Here is a 19749-nt window from a genome sequence, read left to right as displayed (position 1 = left end):
TCTTTTCATCTACCAGTTTCTTGTGTAAGTAACTAAAACTGGGTCTAAAGACACACACACAAAGCTTCTGTACAGACATGTGAAAATGACTTTGACCTTTTATATTTCAGGACAGCTGAGATCACAACAGAAGAGACAAAGAGGTCGAAAAGGTCAAGTATTTGTATTTATTTTCAAACCTGGAAGTCTCACTGTGCAGAAAGTTATTTGCCAACAATTGATTATTTCACATGGTAATGTTATAATTTTTATAATTTACCAAAGATAAAATTAAATGTACTCTCTATGTTGCTGAGAAAAAAATTGTCTACAACTTTTATCCTTAATTTATGTAAAAATAAATGCAAGACGCCCCATAACTGAACTTTGATATACAAGTTTATTCAAACAGCAACTTGAGGAGAAAACAGGCTACAATTAAAAGCAAAAGTGACTCAAAGCATCAAAGCTAACACAAACCCTTTTTATACAATGTAGGGTATCATTTAAGAAGCATTTTAAGATAGCTCATTGTAAATCATGAATGGATAGCATCACAAAAAAACTGGGAAAAAATGTATTTTAGGTTAGACTGTCAGCAGTTTTTTACATTTATTTCCTAAGCAAAAGTCACTACTCACTCATTCACAAGCCTATAGTTTAGTACACATGAAGACTTAAGCACATACCAAACAATCTTTCACACTGCACAGCAAAACAACAACAACAAAGAAGCATTTATAGTTCTGAAAATAGAAAAAATGTATTACATTCAAGTAGTCTGTAAAAGGAACTAAAATCCTTCTTGTTTTCAAGATACATATGTTACGGAATTGTTTATTTAAACAGACCATAAAACACTAAGTATTTGTTGATAAATATGTGTTCAGTCTCTTCTAGTGCTGTAAAAAAATAAAATGAATCAGTTTACCAAAATAAAAGTCTCAACCAAAAAGTAATTTCCTTACAGCAGACCGTAACGACAAGACCATAGGCTTAGATCTGTCTTTTTAAAAATACTCTTGACAACATACAACCATAGTGGTACATATATATATACAAAATATTTAATGTTTGTTAACTTAAATAAAGCATATTTAAGCATATTTTGATTATCTTTGATTGTGATACAAATTTGTTTACACAAAATCACATAAAAATGAGATACAAAAAAACGAAGTTGTCCAAATTGCCGAATACCTCATATACTAAACAAAAATATAAAAGCAACAGCTATCTTTTATGAGATGAACCCAAATCTGTCAGAATCTCAGATAGTAAGCACTTCTCCTTTGCTATGAAAATCCATCCATGGCATATCAAAATGCTGAGTAGACAGCATGATTATTGCACAGGTGTGCCTTATACTGTAAACAATAAAAGGCCACTCATGTGGAATTTTGTTTTTTCTGGGGCAGGGGTCAAGTCCTTTTTAATGGCTGTGCAAAGTTGCAGGAAATTGGCAGAAACGGGAAAACACTGTTGTATACGCCTAGAGCAGGTGTGTCAAACTGGTCCAGAAAAGGGCCGAGAGAGTGCAGGTTATTGTTCCAACCAGTTAAGCACACATGATTTAACAAATCAGGTGTCGGCTTAAACAATGGGCCTAAGGACCTCGTCACGCCACACATGCTGTCTGCCATCTGCCCTGAACAGGGAAAACTGGGATTCGTCTGTAACACCCCTCCAAAGTGACAGGCGCCATTCAATGTGAGCATTTGCCCACTCAAATTGGTTACGACGACGAACTGGAGTCAGGTCGAGACCCTAATGAGGGCGACCAGCATGCAGATGAGCTTCCTTGAGATAGTTTCTGACAGTTTTTGCATAAATTATTTGGTTATGGAAACTTGTTGCAGCAGCTGTCCGAGTGGCTGGTCTAAGAACATTTTGGAGGTGAACATGCTGGATGTGAGGGTCCTGGGCTGGTGAGGTTACAACAAGAGGTTGGTTGGATGTACTGCCAAATTCTCTGAAACGCCTTTGGAGATGGCTTATGGTAGAGAAATGAACATTCTCTACCCCTCAAATCATCCGTTGCATTGTGCTGTGTACTGAACATTTTAGAGAGGCCTTTAATTGTGGCCAGTCCAAGGCACAATTTTTACAATAATCAGGCTGTCTATTCAGCATCTTCATATGCCCCAAACTGTGGGATGATTATCTTGGGAAAAGAGAAGTGATCACTATCACAGATTTACACAGATTTGTGAACAATATTTAAAAGAAATTGTTATTTTGTGTATGTAGGATATGTTTTAGATCTTTGTGTTCATCTAATAAGAAATGGGATCAAAAACAACTTGTTGCGTTTATATTTTTGTTCAGTGCATTTTAATCGCGATTAAAACTTCGAGAGTCTGGACCTCCATCATTTCCACCCAATTCATATTATATGTAACAGCAGCTCAGTGGGCAACAGTAGCATTTTGGAACTTGCTTGCACAACAGATAAATGGTACAACCTTTAACATCTCACTTTTCTAAAATGTTTCTTTTAGTAGCAGTTTTGATATTTATTTTAATAGTTCATATTTCTAAAAAGGCTCAGTCCTAACCTTTTTAATAAAGCACTTATTTTCGACCAAATTAATTGGTAAAGTTTAGTGGATTTTTACTCCTTTGAAAAATAAACAACAATGTCTGGACGTACAAAACTGTCATGAATGGAATTACGCTGATGTTGCTATTTGTTGTGAGAGCTAGCGGAAGGAGAAGAGGAGGAGAAGCATGAGCTGGAGGAGGAATAAAATAAAGTTGAAGTACTGTAAATGAGAGGGCAAGTGGACCATTGAGAATAGATCAGATTGAATTATAGTTAACCACACATTGATACATTCTCTGAACTTGGGATTTCCATTTCATTTTTTTCTAAATAGATGCGGAACAAGTATAACACAGCAAGAGTACAGGCATTAGCTTCGGTAGAAGATTTCACTTAATATTTAAGGCAATAAAACAAATGTATCTATTTTACTTTACTTCATTGTATTTATTTATTGAGTGAAGAGAAACTGCTATCAGGTAACAATCAAGAGCCTCCCAAAAAGATGGATTTGTATAAATATAGTGGACACAAACCCTTAAACCAGAAATGACATTTTTTCATTTACACCTGATCATAATTTCTATTTGGGTTAAATTGAAAAGGTGACATTATGCTCTAATGATTTCAATAAAAAGGCTCAGAGTTCGTTGAATGCAGCAGGAGACTTTACAAAACATTTACTGACCATACAGGAAGGCACAAGCGTGATCTCGTCTGTTAACATTTTGTGATGGTTACAGAGTTGATGATAACATGGTGACATAAATCATTTATGAATATGCTCTCACAAACTGAAACCACATGAACACATATTTTACCATACAATAGTCACTTACACAACTGAAATGGTGACAACAATCATGCAGCGGCCACTTGTACTGTATGTGGACACATACTGTTTCTATCGCCAACAGAAACTGATTCTGGTGGATGTGTCCTTAAAAAAATCAACAGCAGAAGAGAATGTTCATTACTTTCAAGTTTTCACTTGTGTGTGGTGTAAGCTTTGCACTGGTGTTAACTTGTTATATACAATGTATGTGCACAGAAAAGTATGCTTTAGTCATTTGAGCTCGATAGATGTTGATGGATAAAAGTATGTGCAAGTGACAAATACTGCTCTCTACTCATGAAACAGTTCATGCGATTTCTGCTTCAGGGTGAATGTCCACTTGAAGACACTAATTATAAGAGTGAGAAAAACTTGACCCTCGTATTCTGCTCACCACTATGGTGTAGCCAACAAAAAAACCATACACCATTTTTTCACCCATCCCTATATGTTTCTAAACCCAAAGTCCACCAACATCTGAGCCCAACCAAATAAAAGTTTAATACAAACAGCACAGCAGCATTTTAAACATGTTTTTTTGTTTGTTTGTTTGTTTGTTTTTTACAATTTTTTTAAACACTTTTTAAAGAAATGCACAATTAATCTTTCCTTAAAATGTCTCATTGGTCATAACCAGACCTGTCCTACTCTGCCATCATCTATAAATAAATTATTTGTTTATCTGAGTTGCATTTAACACACAATTTCTTCCACAGTTAAGATGTAACACTAGTTGTGACTTTGCTTTATGTTTGAGCTTTACCCAAGAAAGAAATTTCAGGATTTTAGGAATATATCTTCCCACACACGTCATGTACAATCAAAACACTACAGTGTAGATGACATTAGAAATAACATTCATGTGGCCTTGTCAATGGATTTTGTTCATATGCATTCCCATAATATGTACAGTGTAATGTCATGGAACGTTTTTCACATTTGTGGTCCAGTCCTTCAGATTCTTTCCACACTTGAATCGATCTTGTTAATCGTTGACCCTATCTGGATCTAATAATAATAATGGTGTTTGATTTTCCAAAGTGATCAGCCAGCTTCATAGCTCAAAGTCTTGAAGTTAAGATTCAAAAGTTTCCTCTGCCAACATGAATGTTTCCTGCTATAATTTAAACAATTCTTAAATCCTTTTCCCATTTGCCTCATCATCTTCATTTAACCCCCCCCCACCCCAGGCAAGTCTTCTAGTTGGGGGGCGGGGGGGCTCGTGCCGCTAGAGGGCTGTAATCTGTGTCAATTCTGTGTTGGAGTTCCCTGTCCCCTGGTGCTCTCCCCTACGGTTGGGATCCATCCCAACCAGCGGGAGCTCCACGCCTAGTCATGCGGGATTAGGTGTCCCTCCGCCATGACCCCCGCCATCTCCGGCTTTGTAGCTATAGGCGGCTGCCACCTCCCTTGCAATACTCCTCATCCTTCCAGACTGCTGCGTATCAAGGCGAAATGGTGATGGGTTGCAGAACTCACGGAAGCAGCGCTTGAAGTTTTCATCAAGAAAAGCGTACAGCACAGGATTCAAACTGCTGTTAACATAGCCGAGGGCGATGCAGAAATGCATTAGGACCAACGTGTACAAGCTGCTAAGGTTGAAGCCAAGAGATTGAGCCAGGACCATGATCTGAATTGGGGTCCAACACACAACAAAAACTGCCACCACCACAAGGACCATACGAGTGATTCGACGAAGGTTGCGGTCCTTTTCCTTTGAGCCGGACAGGATGCGTACACTCCGTAGGCGCTTCACCATCAAGCTGTAGCAGATGCTGATGATAGCCACAGGGATGAGGAAGGAGAAGAGAAAGACACAAACTCCAAACACAGGGTCCCAGTGAATCCTTGGCTCTGGCAGAACGATGATGCACTCGACACCTAAAGTGAAGAAAGGTCAAACACATTTCAGATAAAATAGTTTTTTCAAACGATGAAGATGCCTATTTTAGATTCAAGAGGCTTTAGAAGGTTTTTTTTCTTTCACTTGTGTGTCTTCATACTGGTATTGCTTGGTTCATAATCTCCACGGCATCAAACGCTTTTCCTCATTCGTCAATGTAAGTGCAAGTGTAATTGAAGGCAACAACGAGGTACATATTGGAAATTTTGTTGAGATAATTGGAGCAGAGTCAAGAGGGCACTTTAATCAGCCTAACCTCAATGAAGTCATGGTTGAGAGAAGAGCTGGAAGATGAATTTGTCTGGATCTTAAGAAATAAATCTGAGAATTAAGATTAAATAATAGGGTTGAGTTGTTATTTTGAAGTAAAATATGATTCCTTTGGGATAGATAAGCGACCAGACAGTTGATTATAAGACCACAGTGTGACTAAATATATAGGATAAATTAAACAAGGGATGGATCCAAAGAGAAAATGGAACAGAGAAAGTGGGTGAGGTGAGTGGCTACAATAAAAATTGAAAGGCAATTACTGTCATGTCCTGAAGATAAATTATTTAAAATAGGAGAAACTAAACAAACCTAATCAAAGAAAAAAAAGTACAATCTACACAATATTTTTAGCTGAAAAGTTTGGACACTTGACAGAAAAAGGACCTATGATTAACTGCTTCATAGGGCTTTGAATTTAATATCCTTTAGGATGAAAAAAATCCTGTAAATTCTCAGTTTCCTGTTGTGTAGGACACAAAGCTGCAGCAGATGCAGTACAAAATAACAATAATTTTTCAATTTTGGCTGTAATTGAATAACTTAGTCTATATGTTTACATGAGATAGATCCAACACGACGCTAGCTGGATCTCAGCCATCATCTATTCTTACTATAGCATTTGTAACTAGGCAAACTGCCACACTACTAAAACAAGGCAGTGCTGTATTGGGAGTAATTCAAAGCAGGCCAACAACTTTTCACATAAATGCTGAGGCAAAATAAGTGTCAAATCTGAACTTTTGATTAAAAGCTGAGGTCCAAGTTGCTACTCCTAACTGTTTACAAGTGAAAATGAGTGGAATCAGAACTCTTTCAAGGCATCTACTTTCTGTATAATAACATTTAAATGGAAGATTATTGGGACTATTAAGACTTGCAGTTGAATACCACCTGCCAATAAGAAAGACATGCTCATCTCGATGCCTGCCTTTACGCAATAGTGACTCGAGGAATTCCTCACCTGTGGAAAATCTCAGAATAAGTGAATTGCTGCGATTGCCCTTAAGCCTTCCAGAAGCTTTTAACTCAGAGAAAAGGTCAAGCTGCAATACTTTAACAGCTTTCATCAACAATAACATGATCTGTTGATGTGGAAGGTTGACAGCAAACGTCCTCTTTCCATGGAAAAATCCAGTCACAGCAAACAATAACATAACTGTCAGGTTATTGAGGTTTGAGCTTGTATCTTTTCAATGTTTTAAAAACACAATCCAGACAGGGACGCCTCATTGTCTACCTTTAATTGGAAAGTCCTTCCTGCACCTAACCAAGTTAGCAATTCAGCGTCTTGTTGGGATTTTTCGAAATTTAAATACTTCCTTCCCAGGCAGGGAATCCTATAGATCAGGTTTCTGTTAGATGATGCTGAAGAAAAGGCCATAATGTACAGTTCTAACACACCTTCTGCTTTTGTATTACAGTTGTACATTTTCTACCTTTTCACACACCCATGGTCACTTACATTTTGAACAGAGATATATAACTGAACTAATGCTTCTTCACTTATCATTTTTAAAGCGCATTGTAATTTGCATTGGAATGCTAAAGCAAGACATCAGTAAGTAGGCTTGCAAGGACAAATGCTAACAAAGGACAACAGCGTGTATTGGTTTTGTTCTTTTTTTTTATAAATGCACTCTTATCTATAGTTTACACCTACTGAGTGTGTTTCTTCTCTAATCTTTTCACTTTTCCCTAAAGACAAGACTTGTCTTTAAAAGTTTTACCGATAATACTTGTATCTTCTAAAATACCTTTTTTTCACCAAATTCTGTGTCAATTCCAGGTCTCCATTTAAGAGTTGATGATTCTCCTTTCATACTCATGACCTTTATTTTCCTTTCACCTTTATTTTCTTATTCTTTATTTATTTTATTTTCATCAATCTTTTTTTAAATTCTTCTCACCCGCTTCTTCTAAGACTTTACAATTATCTCTCAATCACTCATAATGTGTTTTGTAGTAGCATTTTTTAAGTTGAATATTTTCCCAAGAGGATCACTTTGGCTGCATTCAAAAAAAAGATTTTTTAATATAAAATAAGTGTCATCCGTTTATGGCAGTTTTTGCTTACATTTCTTCTTCATCTCTGGTAGGTGTGAAGGTTTTAGATTAACATACATACTTCTTTATCTTTATTTCTCGTTTTGTTGTTGTTCTTATTTTTATTTTTATGAATAATTGCTGTATTGCTGTGTCTAATTGGAAACAAACAATTTTAAATAAAGTTCTACCTTACCTAACCTATACATTTCACGCCACAAAAATTGTGCTGCTGTTTTGATTCCTTTAAATTTCATAGTATGAATGAAATGAAAATTTAAGAAAACCCAGAATAATTTGTAACAGTAGTAATAATTATGTCATGTTGCAAAGGCATGAAAGAAATTGCATTAAAAAACTCTAAATGTAGTTGTGTACTGATACTGATACTGATATACTGCAATATATCGATGTGTGTTGGTTCCTGAACATTGTTGCAAGACTTGTGGAGCTCATCCATATCTATAATCTATATCTAATCTATAATTGCTGTTATGAAACATATGCAAAAGTCCTAAAGAATCAAAGCAAAAATGTTTAGAGTCTTTTGCTGTGAGCTGCAACTTGATCCATAGGTTGCCTTTTGAACATGCCTTCTGCAGATTCCAAGACAACATTGGAAGCCAATGGGAAAAGGTCCATTTTTTTTTTCTGAAACCGAAATTCAACACACACATTTGTAAATCAAAATCATCAAAAAGGAACAACTGAATCAGTAGGATCAGTATTGTCAATTCTTCAGAATTTAAGCCACCATTTGCTACATGTAAGTTCCATGTGCTAAAACTGCAAGGTTTTTTTTTTTATAGCGGCCAGCAAGCTACTTTACTAGGTTACTTATTTGAAAGCACCCAAACCAGATCACCACAATTTAAAGCATTTCCTTATCGCAATACTAAGACATGTATGACGTATGTCATATGTATGTGTGTGAAAAAGGCTAACCAAGCAGGGATTAGAAAAGCTCAACCATTCATTAAGAAACTTTTTAATAATTCATAATTGAAAGCGTTATAATAACACATTCACTTTAGACTCTTGTTTCCAGTAAAAAAAAACAAAAAAACATTTACAACAACCACAAAATAAGAGATTATTTTGCTTTAGTTATGTTATATATATATATACATACATATATGTTATGTTTTTAATTAGGATGCTACAGGTAGGAGTCTTATTGCAAGTTCTCTTTATACCGGTAAAAGAATATATGATATCTTAGTAGAGTGACGATTAATGATGGTTATGATGATAAATGTTAAATCTGTGAGGACAGAATGTATATCTCTTTTACAATAAATTACATTGGTGAAGGCAGAATCTAATAGTGTCAATATGTGAATAGCTGGAAGAAATTTAAGAATATCGATGGATAAAATTTGGAGCCCTGTGGCTGGTGCTAAATGGAAAACAGCACGGCAAGTAAAGTGGCAGTTGGTGCCCGAGGCCTGTTTGTTTCTAGTGTGAACAGATTCTTACACATAAGTACCATGACAAGCAGATTTTCTTTTGACAAATCTGCAAGTAAATAACAGAGAAATGAATGAATAATTAGATCAAGAATAGAGCGTGCCAGTAAATCGCTGCTTTTTTTCCAGCCAGCTGGTTAAACGGTGAACTGCGAATGAACACAGAAGCACTCTCTTACCCTAAAACACGGGATATGGCAAACTTAAATAACCAGTTTAGCCACATAGCCCTAAGCCAGTCCCTGCTTTTAATGTTTTTGGAGTAGATTTATTAATGACAAGGCATGCTTAAACATCTGCTGATGGGCTTCTTATTTCAGAATGGAAAACAGTTTGAACTTTCTCACGAATTCTGGGAGGCTAAATGGTATATAGTGTATTTAAATAACACAATATGATTTATATTGCATTTTCATGTCAACATTTTAAAATGATTCCAAAGGTATATTAAAAACATGTTGCTCTAGATTTACTCTGGATTTTAGTTCCAGATGTTTAAGCAAATGTGTTTGGCCTCTAACCAATTATGCCTCTAACTGTTAAGAGTATTGTACTATCAGGAGTGAGCATTTGTATGTGTTTACCATGGCTCCTTATAATTAAAATGCTGTGAATTTCCCCCTCCACATTTGACTCTTTTTATTGACCCTTCTTCTTTAGGCCATTGATTTATCAATGTGGATCTGTTGCCATGGAAACTGGACAGAATTCACAGACTTTTCCTATTGCCATTTTAGTTAAAATGCTACCATCTGGGAGTTCTGAGCTCCTGCAGCCAGCGTGTGATGATATCAAGCCTGCCAGCAAGACCAGATCCGAGACATGATCGTGCATCATCCCCTCTCTCCCCACCCTATATGGCAAGGTGATGCACAACTGTGTGTGGAAAAGACTTTCTTATTTTCCACTGCAACACTTCCCCTTTAATATCAGATGCTACATCAGCGTGTGCACAGTATGTGCTCAGTTGTGATGATTGATGGTAGCAAACCTTGACCACATCTGGATCCTCTTAATTAAAGGATTGAAACAGTTATACAAAAGTCAAATTGAATGAAACATTGATTCAAAATTTCTCTCCCTTTACTATCAACGTTTCTGATGAGGGGAAGAAGTGGATGTTTACAGACAAACATCTATTGAAACTTTGTGTTTTAATTAAAGACCTCATCACAATCAGACTGTTTATCTGTCCTTCTGTTCTGATTTTATTCCATCATCATTTGCTCAGCATGTAATTTGTCTATCAAAACTGCATACAAACAGAAAGAGTCTGACAGACGGCCACGAATATATCGTGATTGTGTAAAAATGCTAAGCTTTTAACAACAAGTAATGTAAGTATGTAAGTAATTAGTATGTATAGAGTGGTTTTCTAGACCAGGGACACAAAGCGCTTAAACAATCAAAAAATACCCAATAAAATAAATACTTAGAGGGTCAAGACAACACTGAGACAAACAAAAGAGTATACTAGAACATTGTTTAGGAGAACAATACACATAATTATACCCTCTTATTGAACTCAGAACTGAAGTTATGACCGTTCAGCAGATTTTTTATTGTCATGTGTATGCCATCGATCATTCAGCAACTTTTGGTTTATTAATACCCAGAAGTCTGTGGCAAAAGAATATACTCAGTGATTGGGCTGTCCTATTGCCAAAGAGCTGTAATAAAAGGTTACCTGATTTCTGATCATAAATTAAATTCCACATGTGTCAAACTCATGCCCCAGGCCAAGTAACGCCAAATAACTGTATGTTTCCCACCAGATATGCTCATATGGTGACCTAGATAGACACCAATGTTTAATATAAAATAAGGACAAACACAGAGATTATTGAGATAAAGTGCATATGGAAGTCCTTCAGGTGGCTTTTTCACGGTTGAGTCAGTACTTTGGTGACTTTGGCTAGTCTCTCAAACTGAGCCTGAGAAACCTAGGTGTTGTATTTGACAAAGAAAGGTCTCTTGTACAACACTGCAAAAAACTGACCAAAAACAGTTTTTCAACTGAGAAAATTCTCTAAACTAAGGAAAATGGTGTTGTAACACAATCTGGAGTTTATAATCCATTCGTTTGTGTCTTCTCAATTGTATTATTGTAATTGTTTATTTTTGTGTCTAAACTAGAAGAAGCTGTCTCGTCTGCAGTTAATACAAAACTCTGCAGCGAGAATTCTGACCTGCTCTAGTAGAATAACTCACATCTCCCCGATCCTTAAAACTCTGCTAGTTCTACATCATTTGGTGCTCCGCCCTCTAGCTGCTTCCTCTACTGGTTTATCCTCAAGGCCCTGCCTCATCTCTGAGAAAGCTTAGCCAACTGAACTAGCCATCCAGCTGGGTGCAGCCCACTTCCTATAAGAATTGGGGAATCCCCACTGCACTTCCTCCTTTTCAACTCAGCAGAAAGCTCCTGACAGTGAAAAGCGAAAAGATCACAGCGGAATGTAATGATGGGGAATGAATATTGTAGTGTACAAATGTGTGTGCATGACGTGCTAAGCCTCCCTGGAGAGGAGGGACACACGTGTCTGCTTCGTTTGCCTAGGCCCAAATCACACGATGGCTGATTGTGTGGCCTGTCAAGTGCTTCCCACGGCTCTTGACAGCGACAGGAAGTGTTCAAGGATTGTTGACCCATGCCGCCTCATCCTCAGAGATCATGATTATAATTGAGACAGGTTAACGGATATGTTGTTTAATAAGGGTCTCACTTGCAAACAACATAGCTATCCTGTGCGGTGCAATCGACAAGCTAATGTTCCAATGTGATGAGAAGAAGAAGGTTTTTGGGCCCTGATGAGTTGAGCGGAGTTGTCCCTCTATCGTTAACAGACGAGGAGGATGTCAGGTGTTTAACAAAGCGGCTCGCCTTGAGATTTGCGGGATCTCCAGTTATCTGGTTCCCCTATAAGCAGATGTGCACAAGATACTTTTGTGTTGACATTTTGCGCCAGTCCAATGAGGTTTGACAGTTGATGAGGTAGGTGAAAATAGACCTGACATGTCTATGTTGACTGGAGTAGTTCCTTCCCCCACAGCGTTGTCAAGAAAGACGGCGTCACCATGGCACCTTTATGCGCTTGTTTTCTCGCTGTTCCGAGGCCAGACGAGGGCGAGGACCTACCACCCCTGCTGGTCTGACACCTGGTGCATGTGTGGCGGTCGGATATACTTGTGAACTCCATGTGCGTTTTGTTAAGGAGTGGTTTCTGTCTGGCCACTCCGCCAGATTGTTGGATTGCTGCAGAGATGGTTGTCCTTCTGGAAGGTTCTCCTCTCTCCATAGAGGAACTCTAAACCTCTGACAGAATGACCATCGAGTTCTTGGTCACCTCCCTGACTAAGGCCTCCTCCCTGTTCACTCAGTTCAGATTGCCGGCCAGCTCTAGGAAGAGAAACTTCTTCCACCCTTGGATAATTGAGGCCACTGTGCTCATTGGGACCTTGAAAGCAGCAGAGATTTTTCTATAACCTTCCCCAGATTTGTGCCTGAAGACAATCCTTAGCCTCATTGTTGGTCTGTGGTCGGACAAGCACTGTCAACTGTGTGAGCTTTCCAAATGATGTCAAATCAACTGAATTTACCACAGGTGGACTCCAATTAGGCTGCAAGGAAACTTCTCAAGGATGAACAGATTATACCCGACCTTTTGAAACAAGGCTGTAACATAACAAAATGTGGAAAAGGTGAAGCACTGTGAATACTTTCCGGATGCACTGTATATTGAGCGTCCAAGAATAAAAAATAATATAAGATATATAAGACTCAAACTACTACTACTACTACATATAGTATACGTTTTGTTGGGCCTGAGATTACGTCAATTTAAAGGATTTTGGCCCTTTGCAAAATTTGAAAGGCAAATGTGGCGATGGCAGCTCAACCAGTTGAATAATATTTACAATAAAAAGGCATCCTTAGTTTTGAATGAGGGTTAATTTCCCTACTGATGTGAAAAACTGTCGATAGCAAAGTAGGAGAAATATATTTTCCCCCAGCTGACCCAGACGAAGACTAAATGAGATTCCATGTTAGTGAATAAATAAAAGTGGAGCACAAACATAATTTACATGAGCTCACATTCCCCCTGAAGTAACCATGTGAAACATCCCTCTGACTCCAGCCCTTCTCTTTATATAATTAACCATTGCTTATCTGTATCAGCCATAGAAGGACAATAACTTGTTCATGTGAATCACTTACTGTTATGCTCCTGCTCCTCTTCTACATTTCCCAGCACCATTGCTGGAACACCGAAGGCTGACGCCAGCACCCAAACACAGATATTCACCACCTATATAGAGAGAAATGAAAGAACTAACATAGCAATAGGATCATGGTAAGTAAAATACATTTGAAACTAAATGCAATATTTGCAAGTTTACCAAGTGGCTAACTGCAGTCATTCTACCAGCTAGTAACAGTTTATCCCTGTAGGTTTTCTCAATCTTCAATAAAAAGTACAAATCTGTATTTATAGTATCAAGTTAAGGATGTTTAAAAGAGGAAAATTTGACTATGTGGTTTCTTCTTGACAAACACGGTCACTAATAAGCACAGACATTGACAACAGAGGCATACACGTGGTGTTGACATCTGATCTGATGTCACCGCTGAATGTCAGGAAACATTTTTCCAAACTGTTTATCTTCTGAGGGTTTTTACCTTTGCCTTGTGAGGAGTCCTCATGTCCAGCGCCTTGACAGGGTGACAGACGGCCACGTACCTGTCCATACTCATCACTGTCAGGGTAAACGTGCTGGTAAACATGTTGTAGTAGTCGATGGAAACCACTGCCTTGCACAAAGCATTTCCAAATGGCCAGAAGCCCAGAAATACGTCAGTGCCCTGGAAGAAATATACAAATATATATTTAATCTCAAGATGGAGTTAATGGTGGTGAACGCATAAACAGAGCAATATGTGCAAGAAACAGCCACAAGTCCACATGCAAAAACTTGAACATATTAAACATTTGTAAGATTATAAAAAATAGATATTTTGAGATTTTTTTTTTTTTCTCTTGCTCTTTCTCTCTCTCTCATTTGTTTTCACTGGGGGTCATTTGTTCTCACTCTCCCCTTATGTGTAACCATCAAATGATCTGAGATGTGGCTTCCGAAATTCTTAAGAAGCCAGTTGCTGCTCCCTCAAAATTCTGCCCATGCCACGCAGAGACTACATATTTATTCCAACAACTCCCTGTTGTTCTTTGTTCCTGCCCCAATCAGGATATGTTCTGGCCCCTAACTCCAGCTCATTTGGCATAGAAGAAGCATCTCGGATTTGAGGTAAAACTTTGGAACCAACTGGAAGAATGAGAACCTACACGTATAAAAGAATTGCTTTTCAAGAGAAGACAGACCTTCATAATGAATGAGTACTATGATGTGACTGGTGTAATAATCATTTGATATTTTGTTTGTGTGAAGGCTTTGTTTTTGATTTACATTTGCAATGATCACATTTCCAAACGACCAAAGATCATTTACTCATTTCCTCTGACACTTAACCTGTACAGGGTCAATAGCTTCAGCTCGCTGCTCGCTCGGTAATCAAATTATATGATAGGAGCCCACAATCTGTAAAGGTCACAAGTTAGTTATCCAGCTGACGTTTGGCAAATCACATTTCAAGTAATTTTAAATAGCGACAGGTTCTATGGAAGAGTGAGACATCGATTCATCAATTTAAAAAAAATCCATTAATCAAAACATTGTTTTTTGGTGAAACACATTAGTCAATCAACAATTTATCATTTCTGTGGCTCAATCAGAAGTTGCTTCATACCTGGAAAGGCAATGTTGCCAAAAACAAAGAGTCAGCTAACGCCAGGTTGAAGATGTAGATATTTGTGGCCGTCTTCATTTTGGTGTACCTGGAACAAAAAATGGATCTATTTTGAATCAAAAAGGACCACTGCAAACATATGAAAGAATTGTTGAATGGTAATAATTGAATTTAAAAATGTCTACACTGAAAAGTTGATTTCAGTCATTTTTATTGAATAATTGATCTAAGTTTAAAACATGATTAAAAGGTAAAATATCCTTTTTTATTTTTAATGAGAATATGGTTAGAAATACACTGTACACGAAACATCCAAAAACTCTCACAGTAAATACTGACCACATGTATCTTCATGTCATTATTAACAAACACAGATATCAATTGTTATTAAAAGAACCTTGTAAAGCGTCACAGCTTTAACAATTTCCGTCTTATTAAGTACCTCGATAAGCATCAAATTAATGTTCCACAGGTCATTTGGTGTCTACGTCCTCTGCTCCAGAGAAACATTATATGGGCTTTCAATCTATCCATCAAGACAGAGAGCACAATCAAACCTGATCCAAACTAATTTCACACATTATTATGACCATGCCCTCGGAACAAAAGCCCAGCAATGGCTATGATCACGACCAAAAGGCCATATGGAAGTAAACAGCAGATTGAAAAGGATGCAAAATAACTGTGTGGTGGGTGTTGTAAAGTAAAACAGCAGTTTGCATTGGAGATGAATAAAACAATGAAAATATTTCACAGAACCATTTTAATTGGAACATAGATTAGAAAACGACATTTATGGATTTGATGTAAATGACACAGCTGCAGTTGAGATAATTGAAGTAGGCTGTTGCTAATTCTAATCTCATGCTGGGAAGAAGACGTGTGTTGAAGGAGAATTCAAGGAGCCCTTTACGTTGCCAACTATAAATAATAATGGAACAAAAACTGTAACTATCACCACGGGAGCTGTTTTGAACATGCCAGAGACAATCATCTTTTTTAGGTCACCGCTGCCACACATCAAGACACATCAAAGTATAATTAAAGTAAATACAACACTTAAATCTTCATCAATACCATCCAGATTATTCTTTGAGGTTTGTAATCTCCTTTTACAAGAAAACCGAAAAGTTCGAAGATGGTTTTTGGTACAATTATTTAAAGAACTTTTGGGTGAAAAAATGACATAGTCATCCACCCAAAGGCCTTTTGTGTTTATCCCGATTTATCCAAACGAACTGAACAATGTAGCAGTTAATTCATCTTATAACACCATGTGACCTTTATGGAACTATTCACAGCCCAGGGGCCAAATCCAGCCCACCAAGTATTTTAATGTGGCCTGTCGGATGGTTGGCTCAAAATCAAAGTAAATTTGTGTTCATGTTGATATGAGGTTAATGAGACAAGACTTTATCATCATATTTACTGTTTTTTTTGTCACTGCTTATGTGGTAAAGGAAGTTGGGAGTAGATGACACCCTGCCAGGTACCAATCTCTGAAGGAGTATATGCTGACTAAGACCTTTAGAGCTAATAACTTAAACTCAAATTTACAGTTTGGTATACATACATTTAGTTTTCTGCCCTTGACTTGCATGGCTATAGGATTTTGGCCCCAAGATTGAGTTAGACACCGCTAATCTTATTTAATTAATTATTCCATTAGTAAAGTTGGTGGTCAATACTGGCTAAAGACTAAATGACAAAAGCCTTGTCGGTTACACATGCAGGTGGGTTTAGTAAGAGCAGTAGAAATCAAGTGTGTAATCTTCTTAGCTGAGATGGGCAATGCAGTGAAATGAAAAGATGCACCCAGATTTGATCAGCGCTTCCTGTCTCCTCACATGGATTTATGAAGAAATCATTTATTATTTAGAGGCTGCGGAGGACTTGTGAACAAGAGCATCACCAAAGTGTTCCAGTGAAATGCAGCATAGGTGAGCCAGTGTGCTGGATGAAACAGATGCATCTGTAGAACATCCTGAACCAACCTGTTGTTTTGAGGTGGTTCGGGTATCAATGACACTTTTGATAAAAGCAGAGTTTGTGAGAATGAACATATTCTGCCTGTTTTTGCAGAAGAATGAAGTCTAATGACGCTTTTATGAATTAACTGATTTGGAATAAAGCCCTTTAATGAAATTTCATTGATCAAGCAAACATGTGGTAATTTATTTTGGATCTGAAATTGCAGTCTATTTGGCAAGTGTGCAATCAGAAGCAAATCATTATGGATTAATCGATATATGTGTCATTGGATCTCTCGTGGGCATTATGTAAAAAAAGATGTTTATGAACTGATGAGGAGATATTTCTCAAGTTATACATGAAAAACACTTTAAGGTTGCCTAATTTCTTCAAAAGTCCAGGGTAAGAAAGAGGTTGTTTTGTAGACCGACAGGAAAAGGAAAAATGAAAAACAGTTGTGATTATCAACACATGAAAAAAAATATATAGCAGATTCTTCCTTGTTGAGGTCTGATAAGCAAGAAGGTCTGACTGTCAGAAATAACAGCAGAACAAACACGTGAATATTTTAAAACTGTTTCAAAGGAGAAACAAGAACAAACAAGACAATAATGGAGCTGCTACATAATGAACAATTCCATAAAGTGCAAAATTTTCTCTATCTTTTCTTTATACTGGTGACACTGAAAAAAAAAAAAGGGTCTTAGGATTTCCATTGATCCCAAATTTTGAATGTGTCTGCATCAAGTGTAATTCAACATCTTCCAAAAGAGTTTTATTTTGGAACTTGACCAGATACACCTCAGTTTTATAAATAGTTTCCTGCCTAAATTATCTTGTAAACAGCGATGCCACAAGCTGACAATCCTATTTTTCAATACTGTTATCGTGCGCCTTTTGTGAGTCATCTGCATAACTTCCTAGGGTGTCTATGGCTGTGAGATGAAAATCGATACCCCAATATGTGAATATATATTTTTCAACAGCACTGTATCGATTATTTACGGGGGAGGAGAAGGGCTTTCAAATCATATTTTATAGTCATAGTATTTTCGGGTTTATATTTCAATAAAGTATAAAGTATCATTAACATGATATACTGTATAAATAACACAGCTTTGTACATTACAGTAGATGGCAGCAGTCATTACGTCTCCACAGCTGAAGGACCAAACGAATGAACGATGACAGAGAATGAGAGGATAGTATACAGTCAGCTCCAACTGCTTTTAAAGCTGATTTTTAGGCATATTTTACTTTCCAGTTCTATTAATTCTACCAGTTGGAAACAGAACAATAACATGATGTCACTAAAGTCTGAAAAAAATGCAAATGTATTGAAATATATACTAGGAAATCGTATCTTGAGTTGAATATATTGTATTATGAGATTAGTGTATCGCTACTGCCCTAATTGTCGCATTGTTTCACCAAACAATAAACTTATCCCTTGTCTTATCTAGTTCAAGGTCAACAGCTTTACTGGCTTTCATGAATTCATATGGAGTCATTCACCCAAAAGGGACACAAAAAACAAGTTTATTTTTTGTCCTTTAGGTCACCTTGACCCTTAGATAACGCAAGGGTTAAACCTGACTGCTTTAAATGTAAACATTTTTAAATTTACATTTTTACATTACATGGATGTATTGTCTCACACCGACAGAGCACCTGCCAAGGGAATATGTTTGATTTGAATAAAATATGTTCAACTGTTTTATCTACATTTAAAAAGTTGTTCCTATAAACTTGCATTGATATAAACTTCTCCTTTTTTAACTGGAAATTATGCTACGTGTTGATACATGTACCATTGTTTGCACATAAAGCTGTAGATGAATCGGCCCTGAACACTTGGTTCTTACTGAATCATGCGTTTGCTTGTGTCTACTTGTGTGCTCATCAGCGCTACTTGAGTCTGTTTTTTCTGAGTGGGCTAATAAAGTTAGCCAGCTTAAACAGCCCTTCTGTGTCCACACTGAACTGGTTATTATTTGCAAATTAAACTTTTTTTTATTGTTTCTACTTATCCATCAAAAAAAAAAAAAAAATGTAAGTTCTTCTCTGCAGGTCACACGGCATCGACATTCACAAAAATATAATTCCTCTCAAAGACTTTGATTGTCGTTCAGCCCTAGGACTGCATTAAGAGTAGAGCTGATCCCAGCCTCAGCTGGTGATACAAATTAGATAAATGACTGCTACAGAGGTAAGCTTTTCCTCAAGAGCTCTTCACGCTGAAAACACAAATGCACATGGAGGGGCTTCTTGTGAAGCATGACAGATAAATTGGACTTCCTGAAGTGTTCATTAGATGAAGGAGGATAAGACAGTAGTGAAAAAAGCATTTTTTATTTCAGGTAAATTAGATCCTGCAGATATTTAAAGTTGATGGGTTGTCCTGAAATTTCAACAGAATGAGTGCTCTTCGTTTTAGTAGAGGCAAACAGAAAATGTGCCATGATTGCCTGAACTACTTAACAAATCATACATAGTAAAAAGTAAATACAATTCAATATATAGATTTATATTTTTCTATAGTAAATCTAAGCTCTAAAAGTAGATTTGTATATAAATATATTTGAAGCATTTGCCCTATTTTTCAAAGGGGAGTGCCTTGCCATAGGCTAATGGTGTTTGAGGGGCCTTGGCATGGGTAAGGTTTGGAACCCCTAGTTTTAGTAATACTGCTTAAACCACTAATCTTTAATAAAATCTTCCGATTTAAAAATAGAGTTATCAATATATAATTGACCAACCTTAAACACTATGGTATCAGTGGGTCAAGGTATGTTTAATTCTCTTGAAATATTTCTATGTATTTCAAGACTTTACAGGCCACATAACGGCCTTAAAATCTGAGTAGATAATATTTGAATATTTACACAAATATATTTAGGAATTTATTATTTTCCAAGACGCCCTTCA

At 37.0% G+C, this 19749-nt stretch overlaps 1 protein-coding gene across 2 annotated transcripts in view; it reads right to left on the bottom strand.

Annotated features, from left to right (window-relative positions):
• Positions 1 to 396: 396 nt before the first annotated feature.
• oprl1 (opiate receptor-like 1) overlaps positions 397 to 19749 on the bottom strand; it is a 39919-nt gene continuing 20566 nt past the window's right edge. For both annotated transcript variants that reach the window (XM_087780755.1, XM_087780754.1), the window contains exons 3-6: positions 14851 to 14938; positions 13726 to 13908; positions 13264 to 13354; positions 397 to 5240 (exon numbers count right to left, since the gene is read on the bottom strand). In XM_087780755.1, coding sequence (XP_087636881.1) covers positions 4693 to 5240; positions 13264 to 13354; positions 13726 to 13908; positions 14851 to 14938 — 910 coding nt within the window. In that variant the 3' untranslated portion in view covers positions 397 to 4692. The remainder of the gene's footprint in view (positions 5241 to 13263; positions 13355 to 13725; positions 13909 to 14850; positions 14939 to 19749) is intronic.

This window comes from Callionymus lyra, chromosome 19 (genome assembly GCF_982586985.1).
Source record: "Callionymus lyra chromosome 19, fCalLyr1.hap1.1, whole genome shotgun sequence".
In the NCBI taxonomy this organism is placed as follows: Eukaryota; Metazoa; Chordata; class Actinopteri; order Syngnathiformes; family Callionymidae; genus Callionymus; species Callionymus lyra.
This window is presented reverse-complemented; position numbering and strand designations above follow the sequence as displayed.